Here is a 22,387-nt window from a genome sequence, read left to right on the forward strand (position 1 = left end):
TCAAGCCACTGAATGCAGCAGATTTATCTATGCTGATGTGGAAATAATTTACCAGATATCCTGTTATGTAAAAAGAGCAAGACATGGCATAGTGTATAAATGTACTCTCATTTATGTAAAAAAATTTTAAGAATTATATATATACACACACACATATATATATACATACACATGTATATATGTACGTATATGAACATATATATTCGTAGAACATATCTGGAAACATACCCTCAGTAAAAGCCCGTTAATGGTGGTTCCCTCGTGGGAGAATACTGGAAGTAAAGGGCTGCTGTTTAGCTGGTATATAGTCATTGAAATATTGAAATATTGCCATACAGGTTGTATATACAGTTGACCCTGGAATAATAACCTTGAACAATGGCAGGGGTTGGGGCATTGATCCCCGTGCAGTCAAAAATCCTATTTAACTTTTGATTCCTCAAAAATATAACTACTACTGTTGACCTACTGGCCTACTGCTGATCAGAAGACTTACCCATAACATACAGTCAATTAACACATATTATTTTTAAGATATTTATTTATTTATTTGAGAGAGAGAGAGTGTGTGTGTGTAGGGGGTTGGGAGGGAGGGCAGAGGGAGAGGAAGAGAGAATCTTAAAGCAGACTCGATGCTGAATGCAGTGCTGGACATAGACCATGATCTCACCACCCTGAGATCACAACCTTGAGATCATGACCTGAGCTGAAACCAAGAGTCAGACACCTAACCGACTGTGCCACCCAGGTGCTCCTATTTTTTTTTTTTGAGACTTATTTATTAATTTTAGAAAGAGAGAATGCATATTTTTATATTATATGTATTATATAGTATAGTCTTGTGTTAATATCTAATGTTCTTAATTTTTTCAGTATTCCTGGGCTACATGGTTCCTCTGTAAGTTTTCCCATATTGTTGCAAATTTCCAAAAAATTTTCCAATATACTTTATGAGAAAATCAGTATATGAGTGGAACTGTGTAGTTCAAGCTGGTATCGTTCAAGGATCAACTGTATACATTGTCCAAAGCCCTCAAATGACCTCCCTGCTACCTTGGTTGCCCCAGCTCCTCCCCTGGGACCCCCAGACTGCTATGATTAAGCAACTAAGGATGTAATGCCCGGCACAAACTGGCACAAAGCTGGGAGTGGGGTCCTGCAGGGCCCCAATCCAGCTATGGCCCACGTCTATTCTGGTGGTTCAACAGCCGTGTCTTACTAGTTGCTAAATATTTTGAGTATTTATCCCCATCAGTGTTCAGAAGGAGAGGCCTTCACTTTTTAAAAGCAAAAGAATATACACCAAGGAATTGTTTACAACAGGAAAAAAAAAAAAAGGAAACAACCAAATGTTCCTCAGTACACAACTGGCTAAAAATACAATGCAGATGGTTGTAGGATAGAAATTTATACAGTTATGATAAAGAAACAAATCTTAGACTTGTTTTGTAGATTTGCCTTAAGTATAATTTAAATTATGGATTTGCTTTAAATTTGTTTTAAAATGTTTTTGAAACCAATCTAGCATTAAAGGAGTGGGCTGGGCACAGAGGAGTGAGGTGAGCCACCGTTGCTCATTGCTGAAGATAGATGACAGGTGAGCGCATTATACTGTTTTTCTCTACTTTTATACATTTTAAAAAATTATCCACAGTAAACAAGTTTAAAAAATGATGATACATCTATAGTTACCAACATTAAAAGAAGCTCATAACACTGGTTGATAAAAACTCTATGTAGAATATATGTGTAGTTTCTTCCAACTTATGGAAAACTCTATAAATCTCTTTTAGACTAGAGAGAATTCTAGAAGTTATTAACCAAAATATTTCCAGTGGTCATCATGTTAGTATTTCGGATCATTTTTACTTCCTTAGACTTCCCTGTATTGTGCTTTGCTTTACAGTGAGCCTATTTCAATTTAACACACACGCATGCACACACAAACTCACATAAACCTATTCTCTCCAGATATTAGAAATAAAAGCTTCTGTATACAAAAATATCACTAGGGTTTGTAATATTCCTAACCTCAGTTACCAGTTTTTGAGAACCTAACGTGTACAAGGCAGTGTGCTGAGAGCTTTTCTGACAGGGTCTCATCTCATGTGCATGGCCGCCCAGTGAGGAGGAAACTTCCATGTCCCTATTTTGCAGATGAAGAAACTGAGACCCAGAAAAATAAAAATAAATGTCTTGACGTCCCGTAGCTATTAAGTAGATCAGCTCTTATGCAAAATCAGGCCCACCTGACTCCAGAACCCAAGGAAAATCTTAATAAAGAATGTTGTAGAGGAAGAAAAAAACCCATAATCCTAATATTCATGCTCAATTTTCATTTTTACCATATTCTTTTCTAACTTTTATGCATCTCGGTCCATACTTTTACACAATTGTGTCCATTGCCTATATACCATTTTATATCTTTGTTCTTAACCATTTCTTCATGTTCCCACAGGCTGTCAAATAATCCATTAAAATCTATGTAAAACTCCCACTAAGTGACGGGACAATCATTTACCAGTCATTTTGGCTTTTTGAACTCTAATTTTTCATATTATCTATAACGTCGTGACAATGATGACATTTTTGCAGCCCCTCGGTGGAGCTCCTTCCTCCTTGCTGAGTCAGTCCCCATGGTGAGAGCCACTCAGTTTATCAGTCAGGGAACAAATATTTATCCAGGACCCGTTGTGGACAAGTCACTGTGCCAGTCTCCGTGGAGACCCAGAGAATGACTTGGTGGAGTCCCGCCCTTCAGGAACCGCACAGTGCGGGTGGTCAGGCAAGAAATGGAGTAAAGAAGGCAGCGCTGAGCGCCGGCCTCCTTGGCCTCTCACTGTCTACACCAGGGACTCCTGTCAAGCTGCCCAAGTTCAGGACTGGTTCCTGTCCTTGCAGGAAGCAGACACCAGGTCTGAAGCAGCAGCAGAGCTCCCTTATTGCCATGGCTATATTTCCAGGCTCATCTGAGTTCTAGCCCCCATGGCATCACCGTCTTGGCCTGGGTTGTCCACCCCAGCTGCCTCCCTGGCCCGGTCTCCCTGAGATCTTCTGAGTGGCCCCCAAGCACAACAGAACACAGTTAGATGTGAGGGGCCCTGTCACCAGTCTTAAGGCTCGTGCTGTTTACCCAGTCTCTTGGCTGCACAGCACCCTGAGCCAGCCCATCCTGCAGGCCTACCTCCACCTGCACATCTTGCCTTTCTCCCAAGGCTGCTCTCCTACGCTGGTTCCACAGCCCCCTCAGCTCCATTTCTGATGGCTGCCTTTGGGACGACAAGTTCCCCAAGGGCAGGGTGCAGGCATACAGTATCCCACAGCAGCTAGCATTGTCCTGATGACGAGAGCGTGTAAGTATTTTTGCTGTTATATTTTTTTAAGATTTTATTCATTCATTTGAAAGAGACAGAGACAGTGAGAGCACAAGCAGGGGGAGAAGAAAAGGGAGAGGGAGAGGCAGACTCCCCGCTGGGCTGGGAGCCTGATGTGGGACTTGATCCCAGGACCTGGGGATCATGACCTGACCGGAAGGCAGATGCCTAACCATCTGAGCCACCCAGTATTTTTGCTCTTAAAGGAACATTTACAGGCAGCCCAGGAGTCACCCCTTTTGAGTTTGTTTCCTCATCTGTAAAATGGACTCAATGTTATGGTTGCCTTTTGCTCTGAAAGTCATTAAACCATGTAATGGTTTCTCAGGCATTGGTCACATTACACAAAAAGGTTAGCTTCATTTTTCAGTTGATTTGTAAATTTATTCCAGTGTCCTATGGGAAACCAGCCTTTGACACCTGAGTTAAATCTGCTGTCGTAATCCTTCTGTGGGTCTGTTGGTGCTCCTAACATTTTTTGGCAGTAGTTTTTATTTTCTATCGACTAATCCACTGATATCATTGAAAAAGTAAATTGTGTTTCAAGTTTATTAATGAAAAGTTAGAGTTTCTGCCCCCTCCCCCCACCCCACCCCTCACTTCTCGGTTCCACTCCTCGGCACGCTGCTTAGGGGCAACTAGTTTCAACCCTTGAAGCTATTTCTTTCTGAATTTAACTTCACACTTCTAAATAATTTGCCTCCACTCCATTTAATTCTTCAGTTTTAGCCATTGTCTACTGACTTCCTGGTGTGGTAGATGAGGATTCGGCTCTAAAGTGGCCGCCCCCCGTCGCCCTCCCCAACTCTTCCAATGTAGTCCCAATTCACTTTTTGGTTAAATCACTGTTAAGTGGGGCGCCTGGGTGGCTCAGTGGGTTAAAGCCTCTGCTTTCGGCTCAGGTCATGATCCCAGGGTCCTGGAATCGAGCCCCTCATCGGGATCTCTGCTCAGCGAGGAGCCTGCTTCCTCCTCTCTCTCTCTCTCTCTGCCTGCCTCTCTGCCTACTTGTGATCTCTGTCTGTCAAATAAATAAAAATCTTTAAAAAAAAAATCACTGTTAAGTGTTTGCATTAACATATATGAGTGAGGACCTTACTACAACCACGTTGATCTTCTTCCATAGTATTTTGTAACTTGGGATCATTAGGCAATTTTTATTTTCTTGGGTTTCTTCTATGTTTCTATTATTAATTTCACCCCAGTGGCTCTGTTTCCTCTTACAACTGCTCTGTAAAAAATGACCACAAATTTAGTGGCTTAAAACAACACCAATTTATTCTCCTATAGTTCTGAGGTCAGATGTCTGAAATGGATCTCCCTGTGCTAAAATCAAGGTGTTGACGGGACTTGGTTCCTTCTGGAGGCTTCAGCGGAGAATCATTTCCTTGCCTTATCCAGCTTCCAGAGGTGCCCACATTCCTTGGCTTGTGGCCCTTCCTTGATCACTCTACCTTCTCTTCCATCATCACATTTTCTTCTCTGACTCTGACTCTTCCTCTTATGAGGAGGTTTGTGATGACCTTGGGCCCACACAGATAATCTGGTGTCATCTCCCTTCTCAAGATCCTCAGCTAAATCACAGCTGTACGTCTTCTTTTTGCATGTAAGGTGACTATTCACAGGTTCCAGGGATGGGTGCTTGGACAGGTTTGCGGGGAGGGCCCAACCCCTGGCCTACTACGTGCTCTAACAGATCTGCCAGAGGCCTGTCCGTAGTATCCAACAATCCACCAGTTCCAAGCCCTGAGTCTTTTGGGGGCCTTCAGTGTGGGAATTAGCCCCTTCTGGTTTGCGCCCACATTGCAGGCCTGTAGGCTTCAGCTTCCAATGGTGTGCCAAGGAATGTGTGAGGGAGTGACTGTATCAAACTTGCATGGACAACCCTTGTACAGTTCTGTTTCCTCTCCCACTCTCCCTGTTCTAGTTGAATGAAAGCTCTTTTCGTCCTTGAATTCGGAAGAAAGCCAGTCCTTCCTCTTACCTGTCCCCTTTGCTCTCACACGGCTACCACACTCACGGCACTTATGACACCGGATGTCTGTGGGTTTTCCCCCACCAAGCAACACCAGCTGGGAGTCCTATAGTTTCCCTCGATTCTGACGCTCTCCAGTTGGAGGTAGCTCTAGATCCGACAGGTAAGGACTCAGTCCACCGAGACCGCGCCCCTCGCCCTGCCCCGGCTGCCAGAGATGCCGATCCCAGACTGTGCTATTGCTGCCTCCTGGGCTTTGGACCATCAGCTACAAACCAGAGGTTCCCATGACCCCATCCTTAGTTTCAAATAATTTGCTGCAACAGCTCACAGAACTCAGGAAAACGGTTACTTGGATTTACTGGTTTATTAAAGGATCAGCTCTTGGACGCAGATGGACAACACATGAATCAAACAAGCAGTGGGGGCTGGGAGGGTCCCAAGTGCAGGAGTTTCCATCATCACGGAGTCTGGGTGAGTCACCCTCCCGGAGTGGACGTGTTTGCCAACCCGGAAGCTCACCGCACCCCATGCCGCTGGGAGTTTCACGGAGGTTTCCTCATGATATGATCAGTTACGAACTCCATTTCCAGCCCCTCTCCCCCCCTTGCTGCATGGGAACAGGGACTGAGGCTGAAAACTCTTAATTTTTTAATCATGTCTTGTTTTTCTGGTGACCAGCCTGCATCCTGGAGCCCACACACAACTGCCTCATTAGAACGATGCTTCTAGTGCTCTTATCACTTGGGATTCACAAGTGTTTCAAGACCCCTGTGTTGGGAACAGGGAGCAGAGAGAGACCAATATATATTTTTTTCTATTATCACAATCCTATACTATCATTTTAGTGGTGTTCTGGAAAACCAAGAAAATAAACAAATGAGTCAAGCCTCCCTGTTTATCTGTGAGTTGTCTTCTATGCATATAATAGGGATTTTGCTTTTGTTTTCACGGAGCCAAGAAGGAAGAGTTTTGATTTATAATAGGGCAGGTGAACAGGAATGAGAAACTGAGACATTTACTTGCACTGTAATTTGAGTAACAGAGCTAATTTTCCAGGAAATTCAGTGCAAGACCTACTGTAGGAACTTCTCATTTCAGTGAGAACTAATGTAGCCAGACAGAGTACGGGCTTGGGATTCTGGTCGACTTGTACTCATTCCCAGCCCTGCAACTTGCTATGCTTGTGATCATTCTGAGCCTCAGGTTTCTCTTCTGTAAAATCGGGATAACAATAATGGATCATTTATTGTGTACCTGGCTCTCAGTAAGCACTCAAGGGTGGCAAATTTTAAATTGCTTTCAGGTCAAGTCTCCGAGGTGCCAAAGGGTGGGATGTTACTCTGTAGTCAAGACCTTGCACCAGATCAACAGGTTCCAGAATCTACCATCCTACCTTCTGTGCTTTGGGCCTTTGCTAGGTCCTTTCTAATTGGTTTCTAGGTGTTGCTGCTTTGACTCTTAATGGTGTAACTCTGCTGTTACTTTCCCACTTCAGCAAGAGCCTCCTGATCTAGCAGCCAAGAGTCCCTCTGAGCTCCTGCCATGTACCCCAACCCTCTCATCTACTGCACCTGCTGGGACCCCTGGAACCTGGGACCACGGAAGCTAATCAAGACCCCTCGGCCACCAACCAGGACCTCCATAGGGAAACCCAAGTAAGGAATATAAGGATGAAATCGAACCCAGGGACTAGGTTTCCATTTGCAGGCTTCTTTCTCATTCAATATGTCCAGTCAAGTAGGCAACAAAATCCCAAGAAGGCCAGAAAGCCTACGTTCACACAGCGCTCCCAGCCCACCTGTCGGCAGCACGTGGCTCCTGCCAGTCCTGCTTAGGCTCAGTGTTATTTTATTTTATTTTATTTTTTAAGATTTTATTTATTTGAGAGAGAGAGAGAGAGAGCACACAGAGGGAGAGGAAGCAACAGACTTCCCTCTGAGCAGGGAGCCTGATGCAGGGCTCGATCTCAGGACCGCTCAGGGTCATTTGAAATGAGGAAATCTCAGAGTGAGTGCAGCAGGGAAAGGGTGGCTTCTAACCAAAGGGCCCTATAATCCCCACGGGGGACAAGCTGTGCTGCCGACCCAGGGTCCCCTGGGAAGTGAACCTCAACTAAACCTCCTTCCGCTAGAGATTCCCCAAGACCTTCCTGACTTTCAAGATTTCAGCAGCCGGAGCACATATTCTGATTTTGAGTCATCGTGGCAGCCACCGGCCTCATCTGAGAGTGCTGACACAGGTTTCTGCATTTCTAATTTTCTCTCTTCTCACTTCTTTTTCACTTGCAGGCTAGCTCCTCTTCCTCCAGCTGCAAAAAAACAAAGTTATGTTCAGCCAACAACAAAACCTTTTGTTGGCCCGAAGTGAGTATTTTTATGTCCCTGGGGGCAGGAATTGCTAGAATCCACTAGAATTTCCCCCATAACTCCGATCTACATGCAAATTGTGTGGCCCTCTGCACCCACAGCTTTCAAAGTCACAACAAATGAGCTCTCGGTTAGGGTGGCCCTGAGAGCCGCTATTTCCTGCCCTACAATGAACAATATGCAATGCTTGTCATAGACAAAGAGCCTGGGGAGCCTCCCTGGTATTTATGGAGGTGACTCATTCTTTTACTGATTATTTTTCTATGTCTAAGTTTTTCTGTAGCTTGTAGATCTGTTTTCACTCAAAAATCAAATTGTTATCCATCATTTATAAACTTGGAAGTATGACTTAGTTTTAGGCCTCGGCACGAATCTTGTTATTCAATATATTTATTTATTTGGAAAATATTTGTTGAGCCCCTATTATTTGCTGGGCATTGTTTCAGTTGCAAGGAAACAGCCACGCATATAGCAGAGACTCTGCTCCTGGAGCTTACATTCTAGCGGGGAGAGTAGATAGAAACAAGTGAAAACAGCCAGTGCGTCCCAGTGCCACGGAGAAAAGAACACAGACAAGGGAGAAGGAGATGGAGAGGGTGGGCTTGTGATTTTCTATCGGGAGCTCAGGGCACTCCTGTATAAAAGGGACAGCAGAACTGGGACTAGCACTCCTGGCAGAGGGAACAGCAAGTACGAAGGCCCGGAGTGGGGACCCATTTGGCCCATTTGGTCTTTTCCAGAAAAGCAAAGAGGCCTGGGTGGCAGGCATGGAGGGTGTATGTGTGGCAGGCGTGGAGGGTGTAAGGAGACAGCGGTGGGAGATGAGGGGAGAGAAGTAGCAGAGATGACGAATGTCGTTGGCAGAATAATGACCCCCCAAAGATGCCCACATCTTAAACCCTGGAAACTGTGATTATGCTCTGTTACTCACCAAGGGGAAAGTAAGGTTGCATATGGAATGAGGTTTGCTAATCACTGACTCTGAGATGGACAGATCATCCCGGATTATCCGGGTGGGCCCAAAGTCATCACCAAGCTCCTTCTGCGTGAAAGAGGAGATATGAGGCAATCGTTGGCTCTGATGGAGAAAGAAGGCCGCTAGGAACATGGGAAGCGTCTAGGAGCTGGGAAGGGCAAGGAAACAAATTTTCCTGCGGAGTCTCTGGGAGGAATATAACCTTGTCAACACCTGGAATTTTTTTAGCCCAGTGAGACCCATTTCAGACTTTGACACCTAGAGCTGTGAGGTAATGAATTGGCTTTGTTTCAAGCCACTGAGCTTGTAGTAACTTTTGGAGCAGCAATAAGAAGCTCGTGCAGTATGGGGCGCCTGGGTGGCTCAGTGGGTTAAGCCTCTGCCTTTAGCTCAGGTCATGATCCCAGGGTCCTAGGATCGAGCCCTTCATCAGGCTCTCTGCTCAGCAGGGAGCCTGCTACCTCAGCCCTCTCTCTCTGCCGGCCTGTCTGCCTACTTTTGATCTCTTGTCAAATAAATAAATAAAATCTTAAAAAAAAAAAAAAAAGAAAAGAAACTCGTAGAGTAAAGTTTGCTGGACTGTGTAAGGACTTTGGCTTTTACTTTGAAAGGGACAATGTATTAGCTGCTAGGCCTGCCATATCAAAACAAACAAACAACAACAACAACATAAAACCCATAGACTGTGTGACTTACACAACAGAAGTTTATTTTCTCACAGTTCTAGAGGCTGGAAGTCAAAGACCAAGTGCCCACAGGGTTGGTTTCCTCTCCAGACTCTCTCCTTGGCTTGTAAATAGCCACCTTGCTGCCTCTTCATATGGTCTTTTCTTTGCGGCTGCCTGTCCCTTGTGTCTCTGTGTGTGTCCTGACTCTCTTACAAGGACACCAGTAAGGTTGGATTCGTGCCCACCCCAGTGGCCTCATTTGACTTAATCTCCCTTTAAAGGCCCTAGAAGGTACCAGGGATTAGTACTGCCACATATGACATTTCAGAGGACCCAGTCCAGCCCATTATAGACAGAAAGGCATCAGAGGATTCTGAGAAGAGTGACCTGATCCAACTTGCATTTTCAAAGGACTGCTCTGGCTACTGTGTTGAGAATGGACTACAGTGACCAAGGGTAGAATCAGGGAGGCCCGATAAGATGTAATTGTAGGCACAGAAACAAGAGAAGATGGTGCTTGGACCTGGTGGAAACAACACAGGTGGAGAGAAGTAGTTGCCTTGAGATACATTCTGAAGATAGAAACTGGTAGAACCTGCTAATGGGAAAGGTGTTAAGTACGAGAGAAAAGCAAAAGGAAGAGTCAATGATGACTTCAAAACTTGGGAGCTGAGCAACAGGAAGGATGGAATTACCATTTTCTGCAATTGGGGAAAACTGCAGGAGGTGCATATTTATAGGCGTTTGAGCGTAGAAAGTTCTAGATGCCTCACACTATCCAAGTGGCAATGTCAAGTAAGCAGTTGGATATATGGGTCTGGGAGAGAGGTCTGGGCTGCAGATACCCATTTGACAGTCACCGACATACACAGGAGACCTAGAGCCCCGGCCTTGATGAGATCTCCCCGGCAGGGAGTGGAGCCAGAAGTAAGAAGAGCAGGAGAACAGAAACTGGGAGCACTCTGGGGTTGAGAGGTCAGAAAGACCCCAAAAGAAGACTGACAAAGAGTGGCCAGTGAGGTAGATGAAGGATCATCTACCTGGTGTCCTAGAAGCAAAATGACAAACATGTTCTAAGAAGGAGGGTCTAATTATCTGTGTCAAATACTGCTGATAAGTAATTGAGATGAAGGCTAAGAAATACTGTTGGGTTGAATGGCCTGAAGGTCCTTGGTGACAGTGAAGAGGATTGTTTCAATGGTGGAGGTGACCAAGTCCGACTGGAGTGGGATCCATTCATAACAAGGGATCAACTGAATGGTCGTGTAGGTGAGCTGGTTCCTAGATCCTGCCTTCTGTGCGCTAGGACTCCTGGCTTGATCACCCCTGTAGGTCTTATCTGACCCCAATTCATAGGCAAGCTCAAGGCCTCAGTCTCCCCATACCTCTTGCTGGGAACAACCTAACTCATACCCACAGCTCCAGTCTGCCCACCAGTTAGCCCCAGCTAACACTGTCCTAGTCCTGCTTTGCAATATGGTGAGGGACAATTTGTGGGTACTTTTAAAATTCAAAGACCGATTTACTGTATTTATAACTTTCCAGTGACACTCTACTCACTGAGCTTCACATCAGCCAGTCTCCAAGCCCTACTAAGTCAGCAGTGAGTGAGGCTGGGCAATGGAGCAGCTGGGAGCAGGAGTTTTCACAGGAAGGGGCTCAGGTAGACACTGACATGACCTACAAATGGGGACATGAAGAATCTCTTCACCCGTCAACCTTTAACTTGGACCTCCAGCCTCAGACACACATCTCTGTGAATTACATTTTTTGCTAATTCTATAATTTCCTTGCAAACATACAATGTTATTTTTGTATTTCAAAAGTTTTTTTTAAAAGATGCTATTTATTTGATAGAGAGAGATCACAAGTAGGCAGAGAGGCAGGCAGAGAGAGAAGGGGAAGCAGGCTCCCCACTGTGTAGAGAGCCTGATGCGGGGCTCGATCCCAGGACCCTGAGACCATGACCTGGGCTGAAGGCAGAGGCTTTAACCCACTGAGCCACCCAGGTGCCCCTGTATTTCAAAAGTTTTAATTCTCACATATGAACTACAACATAATTGTCCTCACCTTGCTTCAGCGATTCTTCTTTTTTTTTTTTTTAATATATCAGGACCTTAAAAAATGGCAGTAGGCTGATTGCTCTGAACGACTGGGAGACACAGTTGGCAAATGGCTTTATCTGTAATTCTTCATAGCACTTAACTTTTTCTTCTTCTGTTTTCAGTATTTATGTGCCCCCCACCCTTTTTTCTCTTCTTAAATATAAACTATCACATCTCATTCCATTTCTCTTGGAAAGGAGCACTGTGGTTTGCATACATTAACCACTCCTTGAATTCATCATATGAGAAAATGTGAGGCTCTTTGGCATCAGTATAATTTCAGGATTTGGTTAGTGTATTTGGAGTCACCTGAGTAGGTTGACAAGGAAAAACAAGAGTCAAAGAGAGGCATTCTGGATCGACCACTCTTTTTACTTTTCAGAGATGTGAAACACAATCCCAACAAAATAAGTGCCCATAAGCCATACTCTGACCCTTAGAGCAGCTCTGAATTGAGTGCAAGGCTGTGGAAGGCCTCTGTGCTCAAGGAGATCTACCAAGAACAACAACAACAAAAAGACATAAACTCAATCCATGCTCAGCTTTTTAAAGAGACCCAGGCTACTCAATGATTTCCCAGCCCACCCCACCACCATCACCCCAAGGCTTTCCTAAATTCAGAGTAAGCAAACCAAATAGCTTTGTAAAGGGTTCTGGTTTATGGATGGGAGTATATGGTTGATAGAGGAGTTGAGCTGTATTTTAAGTGGTTTTAAGTATTTTAAAAATGATTTTATTTATTTATTTGAAAGAGCAGGAGCTCACAAGCAGGAGTGAGGGGAAGAGGGAGAAGCAGGCTCCTCACTGAGCAGGGAGCCCGACAGGGCCTCAGGACCCTGAGATCATGAACTGAGCTGAAGGCTGATGCTTAACCGACTGAGTCACCCGCGCGTCCCAAAAATTTAGAGAAAGAGAGAGAGAGAGCATGGCGGGGGGTGATAGAAAAGGCAGACAGAGATTGAGAATCCCAAGCAGACTCCCCACTGAGTGTGGAGCCCAACTCGGGGCTTTGATCTCACAACCCTGAGATGAAACCCAAGAGTCAGACACTTAACAAACTGAGCCACCCAGTTGCCCCAGTAGTTTTAAATCTTTTAAATTGCCTGTGAGCCCTGTTATATTATTAATGTATATTGTGCACTCATGCCCATTTTTTACAAGGAGTCATGTTTTTGCCAACTAAAATAAAAGTTTGGTGGTCATGTCTAGAGTAGACAAATCCTTGGGCTGTTTTTCTCAAGAGAGTCACCAGGGCCTCTCTGGAGGCCCCTTTCCAGGGTGGGAGATGTGGGATCCAAACCAGACTTTATTAAACCCGGAGGAACTGCCTCCACCAGGAAAAATCCTCCCAACCGCATACCCACACCCGGCACACTTGGAAACAGTCACACATCATGGTAACCAGTCCACAGCCCTTAGAGATACAGTGTTTGCGTTGATTGTGGAGGGGGACGGAACTCCTAGAGCAGGCTTCCGTTGTCTCTCTTCACAGCGGTTGCCTGAAGGTGTGTGTAGGTGGGTGTGTGTGGTGTGTGGTGTGTGTGTACGTGTGTGTTGAGGCAGAGGGGAGAGGCCCTGGCTCTCACTGTTCTCGCGAGCACATCAGAAGCTCGTTACACTTGTTCCAGTCTTTCAGCCTCCCGGTGAGCTCCCTTACAGCTCGATGCGGGGCGCCTGTTAGCTCATGTTCCTGCCCCTGAATACAACAGCCATTATGACAAGGATTAACACCGGATCTCAGAATAGTAGCCATTTGCTTATGCTGAATTCTCTTCCCTGACTGTTTCAGGTCCCATATCATTCATTTCTGGGGCAAACAAGAAAGGCCCTTGGGCAGACAATGTAAGTGTCCTTAACGTGTGCCTCTGAGATTACACGCCATGGGAGCCCTTTGGAGTCTCAGCCGAGCCTCCTGGCTCCTATCCCAGGAGTGGTTCTAGTAGGCATCACTAGTTAACTCCCCATTTTTTACTACCTGCGTTTTGATCAGTGTGTATACCGATCCCTGGACCGTTGAACATTCCCTAGTCCCCTGAGTGGAACATTTTGAGAGCTGAAAGGGGCCTCAGAGATCATTCTGGCCCTGTCACTTTTTACAGATGGGTGGGGTCAGGATGTAGCTTCTAAGCTTTGAACTCTTCCTTGTTCCTGGATGATTTTTGAGCACGCCTTTCTCTTGCAGAGTGACAGACCATTTAGGAAAACAAGAGGAGAGCACTGCATTACCTACTGTGAGTAAAAACACCCAGAGGGCAGTGGGACTAACATTTATGGAGTGCCTGCTGTATGCAGGCATAGGCCTTTTACGCGTACCTACCTCATCAGTCTTTGCAACGATCCTCTGAGGAGGGGCTGTCATTATTGCATATAGGACTGGAACTGGAACATTATTGTATAGAGGACTGGAAAAGGACTGGAACTCATCTCAGCCAGACCCAAGAGAGAGCGTCTAATTACCACTCCCTACTGCCTTGTGTAGGGCAAGGAGAGTGTTCCCAGGAACCCAGACAGACAACTGGTCCAGGCTCATGCCCACATGTCAGAATCCTGCTGCCACACTTGGGAGCCCACAGATGCGGGAGGAGGTGCACCAGGGCACTAGACGGGGGCAGGGCCAGGACCCTGCTGGAGAAAGAGGTGGGAACTAAACCCAGAAGGATCTCTGTGGCTGCCCAGGAGTTTGGGCCTCATCCTTCCGGTGTCTGGGAGCCTTTGCAGGTCTGACATAGGCCCAGCACCAGATAAGATTTACCTCCTAGAAACAAACATTAGCGGATGGGATATTATTGATGCTTTTTATAAGTACTTTCTGGTTTTATCTATTTTCTTTTTTCTCCCCTTAAATAAAAATCATGCAGTTCCTTAATAGTGAGGAAAAAATAATAAAAATGTAATTGTCCTCCAGATGGAGAGGCTGATGAATGTTAGGGGACCTAGAATAAAGGCAGAGAGGCCAGCTGGGAAGGTATGGCCAAAGCCACAGAGAAGGATGAAGGTGGCCCCGGGCTCTGCCAGGCGCAGGAGTGCAGAGAGGAGAAAAGGAAGCTGGGGTACATTTAAGAGAGAACAATGACAGGGGGGCGGGGTGGCTAGGGCTGTCCTGTACAACTTGAGAAGCTACAGTCTTATCCTGGTCCCTGCTGGCTGGGAACCCTGCCGCATTCCTGACTTTGGTCTAGTGGAGAACAGAAGAAGAACAGACTAAAATAAGCATGTTTGTTTGTTTTCATGACTGTGCTAGACATTTTCTCGTGTTACCTTGGCATTCCTCACAAAAGTCCTTTGAGGAAGAGTTATATTTTCCTCATCCTTTTCTGAATGAGGAAACTGAGGTACACAGATAACTATGGTTGGGGGCAGAGCCAGGATTTGAACACTGACCTGTCTAGTTCCGAAAAGTGAGCAATCTCCAGGGCACCTGACAGCCTCCTGGCCTCCAGCCGTGTGGAGAACACAGACGAAGCACGGGGTTGGGGCAGTGCCAAGTGGGGCATCCTCAGTAGGGCTGTGCCCATGTTGGATCTCTGGGGACATCCACAAACCACTTGAGTCTTGCAGCTGGATCTCAGGAGAGACATCCGGGCTGGAGGCATGAGGGGGAGGGGTATCGGGAGAAGGGTGCAGGAGGGACGTGGGCTCAGGAATCCCACGTCCTGTCTCTAGCTTGAGATGTGAGTAGCACTCTAGTGGAAGCTTTGGAGGCATCTCCGCACTCCAAGTCTACAATATTATCTCACCTTCCACCTTGATGCCCAGGAAGTGATAAATGTGTCCCCTGGCTATCGCCTCATTCGAAATAGGGAGCAGATTTCTGTCACCTTGGGAGATGAAATGTTCGAGAAGAAAAAGCAGCTGAAATCAGAGATCATGGACAAAATCAAAATTTCCAGGTAGGGGTGCCTGTGTGGCTCTGTGGGCTGAGGCCTCTGCCTTCGGCTTGGGTTGTGGTCCCGGGGTCCTGGGATGGGGCCCTGCATCGGGCTCTCTGCTCAGCGGGGAGCCTGCTTCCCTTCTCTCTCTGCCTGTCTCTCTGCCTGCTTGTGATCTCTGTCTGTCGAAAAAATAAATTAAAAATCTTAAAAAAAAATTTTTTTTCCTAGTAATATCCTTGGATCAATATATTTCCAGTTTCTCAGGGCTTTCCCTGCTGGGCTTGGCCGGGCCTCAGGGAGAAGCCCCTAACTTCCACCGTGTACCCAGCCCCTGTTCTGAAGGTAGTGCAAGGTCACTTCACTCCCCATCCCTGCGAGCTCGTCTCCACGCCCCACCTCTCTGCCTGATCCCATTCAAGACAGGATGAAGCTCAAATCAGGAAACTGATCTGAAAAATGACTGGCTGTAGGATAATTTGTCTCAAAAGGAAATCACTTGTTCCTAGAAAGACAAGCAGATGACATATTCATAAAACAGTCTGAATTTGGAAAGGGAAAAAGTAAGAGTCAAGTCAGGGTTTCAGAGGGGCTGAGATGCATCTCTTTCTTATCGTGCCTGAAGATCTCACTCAGTTCATGCCTCCGTGAGGCACCGCGTGGAAGACTTGGGCTGGGTCCACCCCCGTTGAGTGTGGTGCTGTCCGCTCTGTCATTCAGACCCTTCCCACTCTATCCTCCAGTGCTGTGTGAAATCAGCTCCCACAGCCGCTCGACCTCCTGGATCTCATCCATGTCTCTCCTTCCCTGTCTCCTCCCACACCCTCTCTCTCCCGGAGGACCTCCTCTCTGCCACCCTGCGCACAGCACTGCCCACTGTCGTCTACTCCAGCTCAACCAGAGATAAATAACTTCCCGACATCATGGAGGCTTCAGACTCAGACACAGAACATAGTTCTCTATCATGAAGGCCGTGCCCTGAAATCACCTCTTTGTCCCATGGGCGAACCACTCCTTGTCTGTGACTCCGGCAGCATCGGCCCCATCCCCCACCTTCCCATTTCCCAAGCCTCTGAATTCTTCCTCCTCCATTTCAACTGTCATTACTGAATCAAGGTCAAACCCTCACAGATTTCTGACATTCTCCTTTCTAGTCAACAGGTAACCAACCCACTCCTCCCCATCCCTTCTCCCCATGCCCCCCTGCTTTAGGCTAGCTTACCCAAAAGAGCTGGGTCTGAGGCTCAACCGCCATGTTGCCCAATGTCCTCCCCACTGGACTGCCTTTCCGCCTCTGCCCCCGGCCCCATGATGAGGCAGCCAGTGCACAACACGGCCTGGCTCTCACCAGGGCAGACAGTCACAGACAGGGAGGTGCCTGACTGGCATGGAATGGAAACTCTGTGGGTAATGGACGGACGATTTGTCCTGTAGGGCTGATATCATTACCGACCTAGAAGAGCAGATCTCAGAGCTGACCGTGATCATTGAGCAAATGAACAGAGACCATCAGTCTGCCCAGAAACTGGTGAGTGAGCCTTGAGTTAGGCGATATCTCTATGGGAGAGGGGAAGACCCACTTTTTCAGATCAGCTGCCATGGTCCCAGCCAGACGCCAAGCACTGCACTCGTGGGAGCTAACTCAATCTCCAGGACCTCTTCAGGTGCCTCCAGTGTGTTCATTGCCACTAAAACCACATCAGGGGGTGCTGGCTGAGTCCCCTCGGGCTTGCTGTGGCTAGTGCAACGTCAGGGCATGCTAAGGCTCTTATTTGTGCCAACCGTGCCACTAATGCATCCACTGTGGTCCCATATTGGCCCAGAAGCCTCCAGTTCCTACTTCCTGCTGCTGTTAAAATTGCCAAACCCCCTTCAGAATCTGCGGATGTCAGCTTGTGCTCTCCGTGTTTCCTGGGACTTTGGTGACTCTTCCTGTAGATTTTACCATCCGTTCTACCAGGCTTGTCTTCCCCACCTCCAGCAGGGGTGCCTGCTGACCTGGGCTGGAGGGAGAAACCTGACAATGCTCGAAAGCAGCCTCCCCCACACCCTACTTGCTGGTGGTCATTGAAACTCGCTTATGAAGGTTGACTGCCCAGCAGGCCGGCCCTTCAGTAGCGCCCTGCTGTCTGGGATGGCCCCACACAATCAGGGGAGGCAGAGGGGTACAGCCAACCCCCATGGACTGGAAGGTTTCTCCGAAATTGCAGATTGCATGGGAGTGGGGTCCTCGATCCTGCATCATTAATGCCGGCCTTGTTTGCAGCTCTCGGATGAAATGGCTCTCCGCTGCGCGGAGATGAAGGAGAACTTCGAAAACAAGAACAGGTATGCTGTCTGGCACAAGCCCTCTGGGCTGGAGGCTCTAAGCCTTCTGCTTCCCTGCAGGATGTCAGCTCACTGAGATTTCAGACATCGCCCCATGGAGCTGGGCAGGTGGAGGTGGGGGAAAAGGGGCAGGATGATTTGATTTGAAGCCACCAAATGCAGCACAAAGAAAGTTGTTCCTGGTGTCGCACTTTCTCATCCCATGACTTCCTTTCAATCATCTCCCTTTCTGTTGCTTGCTGAGGAGTGTCATTTGTTGTTCTCCTTGAGACTTCTGTGGCCAACAACGGCTACTCTCAGCTTAGGCACCGCCTCCTATTTCCCCCGCCCCTCTTGCTTCCTCCCCCTCTTTCTCTCTCTCTCTCTCTCTCTCTCTCTTTTTTTTTTTTTTTTTTTTTTTTTTGGTCCTGTCATCTCTACTGTTCTTGGCTATTCCCAGGCTGTGGGCAGAACAGGAAGAAGGTATACGAGGGAGAGGAACTAGAGCCTCAAAGACAAGCCAAGGGAAAGTAAAAGAAGGTGTGTCATCTGTGTGGGTGAGGAAACCTGCAAAGCACCCACGCGCTGGGTCCCAGAGCCGCCAGCTCAACACATGGTTGAGTCATAGATTGACTTTCAAAAAATAATAAGTAACTTATTTGTTTTAGAATAGATTTCATTATTTTTTAGAGCAGTTTTAGGTTCATAGTAAAATAGGACCCAAAGGACAACCAATTCCCATGGACAGCCTAAGCCCACAGCCCCACAACCTGAGTAATCTCCCCGCACCCCTGGAGTGCGTTTGTTACAGCTGATGAACCTGCACGGACACACGATGATCAGCCAGAGTCTGGAGCTGACGTTAGAGTTCACTCCTGGTGTGTCTTCTATAGGTTTTGACAAATGTATATTGACAGCGTCCACCATTATTGGACCATTAGAGTAGTTTCACTGCCTCTGAAGATCCTCTGTGCTCTGCGCATTCATCACTCCCTCCCCACCAGCCCCTGGCTACAGCTGATCTTTTCACTGTCTCCCTAGCTGTGCTTTTTCCAGAATGTCATCCAGCTGGAATTGTACAGCATGTGGGCTTCATGGGTTGGCTTTGGTCACTTACTAAGGTGCATTTAATGTTCGTCCACGTCTTCTCTTGGCTTGACAGCTCATATAGCCTTTCACTTTAATAATCACCTTGACCACTGCCAACTTCTGCCTCTGGAATGAAGGTTAAAGAGACCTTGGGCTCAGGGCACCTGGGTAGCTCAGTCAGTTAAGCAACCTGACTCTTGCTCTCAGCTGGGGTCATGCTCTTGGGGTGGTGAGTTCAAACCCTGCCCTGAGCTCTGTGCTCAGTGGGGAGTCTGCTTGGAATTCTCTCTCTCCCTCTTCCACGCCCTCTCCTCCCGAATCAAATAAATAAATCTTTTTTAAAAAGAGAGAGAGAGACCGAGAGACCCTGAGCTCTAAGATTATCCTGGATGCTAATGCAGTCCACAGTTTCCCAAGACAGCCATAAACAAAGACTGAGCTGTTGGCAGGGAGTCATGGCCCCCACTGGCTCCATTCAAAATAATGGTCCGTAAAAACTGGCCACCTCACCTTTTTCTGGGTGGATGCCAGGAGAAGGGCTTCAGGAAGTGAGGGCCCTGCAGGCTGCCCACAGCTTCCTGTGTGAGGGAGGGAAGCTAGGATTCCCCGAGTGGAACAGCTCAGCTGCAGACTGCTTTTCACTGGTTAATGACTATAGCCCTTTCCCCGGTTCACACAGGGAACTCAAAGAAGCTCACGCAGCAGAGCTCAGTCAATTGGAGAACAGCTACAAAGCATCGTTGAAGGCAGAGAAGCTGGCTGCCCAGGAAAAACTAGGTACTGTCTGGACAGGGGACAATGACCCTGGTGAGGGGCAAGAGGGTGAGCAGGGCCATGGATGGGTTGTGGCTAGGCTTTCCAGACACCCTCCTACAGCTCTGAGAGGGCGAGTGACTGAGAATGAAACTGGAAAGAGGGAAACCACATCACCAGTGTCCTTCTCCCGCCGAGGACGTAGACTGGCTTGTGACCCAGTGCTGGGATCTGAGCAAGTTCCTTAATTTCATTTATCCCATCTAGGAATTGAGGACAATAGTACCTGCCTTCATCAGAGAGATAAGAATGTGAAATCACTTTTTAAAATATATTTTTTAATTCTATAAATATACTATTATAATTCAGCAAGTGACCTCACCTGTAAAATGATAGTGTTTCATTATATTTTAACAGACACACTATGATTTGTATGGCCTTACAGTACATAAGGGTCATGTTGGCCATTTATCCCATGATTTCCGCTGCCCTTAGGAAGGGCAAAATATATATATTTCAGAATTCTGAGGCTGTAGACTAATCTCCACAGGGAGAAGGAGAAATTCTAGAATCTCTCTTTCCTTTGCCTTACATTTTTAAAAGGGGATATTTATAGCTTGCTGGCTTTCCAATTTTCTAAAGAGAACATTTATCATTTTCAAAAGCAATGTACACTAGGAAACATTATTTTAAAAAGGGAGAAGCAGATGCATACAAAGCAGATGCATCCCCCACCCCAAGATGTTGGTTTACCCCTGGGGATTAGTTCTCATGATTGGTTTGGATCAGTATTACCTGAGTAGCATATTATCCACAGGTGGCCTCTCCTCTGAGACCTCAATTCTATAGGTTTGGCTGGAGTTGGGGGGGGGGGGTGGTTCAGGCACCTGGATTTCTAATAAGCTTCCAGAGGGATTCCTAGGTACAAGATGGTTTTAACACATAGAGGATGAGTTTGAGGTGGAGAAGGTGTACAAGAGAGCTCCTACTTGAATTTGAAAACATGTGTTTCAGAGGACTGACGATGACCCTGTTGTTTTCCTTTTGTCCAGATGAGATGGGAAAGGAATATAAGTATTTGAAGAATATGTTTCATATGTATCAGGTGAGATTCAGAGCTCCTTGGTGGATTATGAGAGGAACAGAGGCAAGGCTCATTCCTGGCTGGACAGCAGGCTAAGTCTAGAACTCTGGCCCAGAAAATCATGTCCCGAGATCCCCAGCGTCCTTGGACTTTGGTGACACTGAGTACACCCAGGGAGAGGCGTGAACTGTGGACTGTGGTGGTTTCCATGGGTGACAAGTCAGTCTCTCAGACCCTAAGGAAGCCCATGGAAAAATCTGTTTGTAATTACAAAAGTCATACCTGCTCATTATTAGAAAATGGAAATACAAAAAACCAACTACAACAACAAAAAAGAAAGAATTATCACCACCCCAAGACAACCGCTCTTCCTGTTTGTACTTGGTAATAGCTTGGGTTTTAGTAGAGTGCTGGGTCAAAAGGATAAACATTTTAAAGGCCTCTGATACATTTGGCCAAATTGCCATCCAAAAAGACTCTATCACTGCACCCCACCCCCGCCACGAGCAGAAGATGGAATGCTCTAGCCATCTCAGAATGTAACTCTCTCATTTAAATCGGCTAATCTGATGGAGCCGTGGGGAAGCAGGCCGTGATTTCTTCCTAGGAGGGTGAGAGCGTGGAGGGGTGAGGAGTGGACAGGACAGGCCGAGGCAGCAAACCGCCATTTTATCATGACCAGCTGGTCATGGTTTCCCCGGGACTTTCCAGATTGTAGCATTGAAAGCTCAGAGACCTGGGACACAACTTAGTCTCAAACAAACAAGGACAGTTAACCACTCTATATAAAAAAAGAACCAAGTTAACCACCAGCACCACCTCTGAAATTCTATTTACCATTCAGTTTCACTTTTGAGCTTCTATGTAAAACTTGTTTTTCAAGATGTATCTTGGTACAGGCGGGAAAGAGATCATAGAGGAAGGCCTAGGAAAGCATCAGGTTGATTCCCCAATTTCCTAGGCCTTATGTTTGCTTCAGTCTGGACCTCACCAGAGAGCTTGACCTCTATGGAAACTGAGCTGCCCACCAGTCTTGAAAATGATGAGAGAGAACCTTTATCAAAATGGCCACAAATAATTACAAATAGGCTCTGATGCCTGGTCCCAGTGTGATTTGTACCACTAACCTGGAGAAAAGGGGACCTCAGGGTCCTGAGACCTTACCGGCAACATCAATGTTCTAGGCCTTCTTCCTCCTGGAGTCCCAATACCATGAAGTCTGCGCCAGCCAATAGGACTGGCATCAGGTTTGGCTTATTTTAACCTCAACCACGAAGGAAGTTAGATTTGCTGAGGAAAAATAAACACACTCTGAAAAACATGCCACTGTTTTCTAAGTGTTCAAATTAACTCTTGGGCATTTCCCCTGCTTACTCATGGGCTACTGATGGGTGATTCATGGCTCAGAGGGAGCTGACGTGAATCTTTGACAGGAGAATCCTACCTGTCTTCAAAGAAAAGTCAGTTCCAGTGGGACAGACACCATGCAGAACTTGCCCTTGACTTCAGGGGTTCTGCAGGCTCCCAGATGGGCTAAAATTTGCTGCCACCAGCCACCCATAGAGGGACTCCTAGCAAGCATTCCAGGTGAGGGAAGCTGCAAAGGACCCTGTGCTGTGCCTGGAGCTGGTGTGCAGCATTTCTCAGGACACTTTTCTTCATGGTGCCTTTGTGCCTCCACAGGACAGCATCTATGATGAAATGGAGGACAGGTGGTCAAAGAAGAAGGCGGACTGGGAGAGGGAGGAGAAGTTGGAGCGGGAAAAGATCCTGCTACAGCAGAGTGAGTATAGAAACTTCTATCTTTTGGATGGCACA

General features: G+C 46.8%; 1 protein-coding gene and 1 long non-coding RNA gene across 9 annotated transcripts in view; one reads left to right on the forward strand and one right to left on the reverse strand.

Moving 5' to 3' along the window:
- FLACC1 (flagellum associated containing coiled-coil domains 1) overlaps window positions 1-22,387 on the forward strand; it is a 32,117-nt gene that overhangs the window by 714 nt on the left and 9,016 nt on the right. The window contains exons 2-12 of one of the 7 annotated variants that reach the window (XM_059168426.1): window positions 1,526-1,597; window positions 5,302-5,512; window positions 5,725-7,007; window positions 7,641-7,715; window positions 13,650-13,698; window positions 15,224-15,357; window positions 16,771-16,864; window positions 17,603-17,664; window positions 19,412-19,509; window positions 20,538-20,590; window positions 22,253-22,352. In XM_059168426.1, the coding sequence (XP_059024409.1) occupies window positions 6,895-7,007; window positions 7,641-7,715; window positions 13,650-13,698; window positions 15,224-15,357; window positions 16,771-16,864; window positions 17,603-17,664; window positions 19,412-19,509; window positions 20,538-20,590; window positions 22,253-22,352 (778 nt within the window). In that variant the 5' untranslated portion in view covers window positions 1,526-1,597; window positions 5,302-5,512; window positions 5,725-6,894. Of the gene's footprint in view, window positions 1-1,525; window positions 1,598-1,623; window positions 7,008-7,640; window positions 7,716-13,649; window positions 13,699-15,223; window positions 15,358-16,770; window positions 16,865-17,602; window positions 17,665-19,411; window positions 19,510-20,537; window positions 20,591-22,252; window positions 22,353-22,387 lie in introns of those variants that run through there. The other 6 variants (XM_059168423.1, XM_059168427.1, XM_059168424.1 and 3 more) reach the window with 6 other exon arrangements.
- LOC131827575 (uncharacterized) lies at window positions 7,238-22,256 on the reverse strand. 2 transcript variants are annotated; one of them, XR_009352057.1, is made up of 2 exons: window positions 21,734-22,256; window positions 7,238-7,660 (listed from the first exon to the last, which is right to left on the reverse strand). It is a non-coding gene; the product is annotated as an uncharacterized LOC131827575 (long non-coding RNA). The 2 variants fall into 2 exon arrangements; XR_009352058.1 differs by having other exon boundaries at window positions 21,697-22,256.

This window comes from Mustela lutreola, chromosome 3 (assembly GCF_030435805.1).
Source record: "Mustela lutreola isolate mMusLut2 chromosome 3, mMusLut2.pri, whole genome shotgun sequence".
Classification (NCBI taxonomy): Eukaryota; Metazoa; Chordata; class Mammalia; order Carnivora; family Mustelidae; genus Mustela; species Mustela lutreola.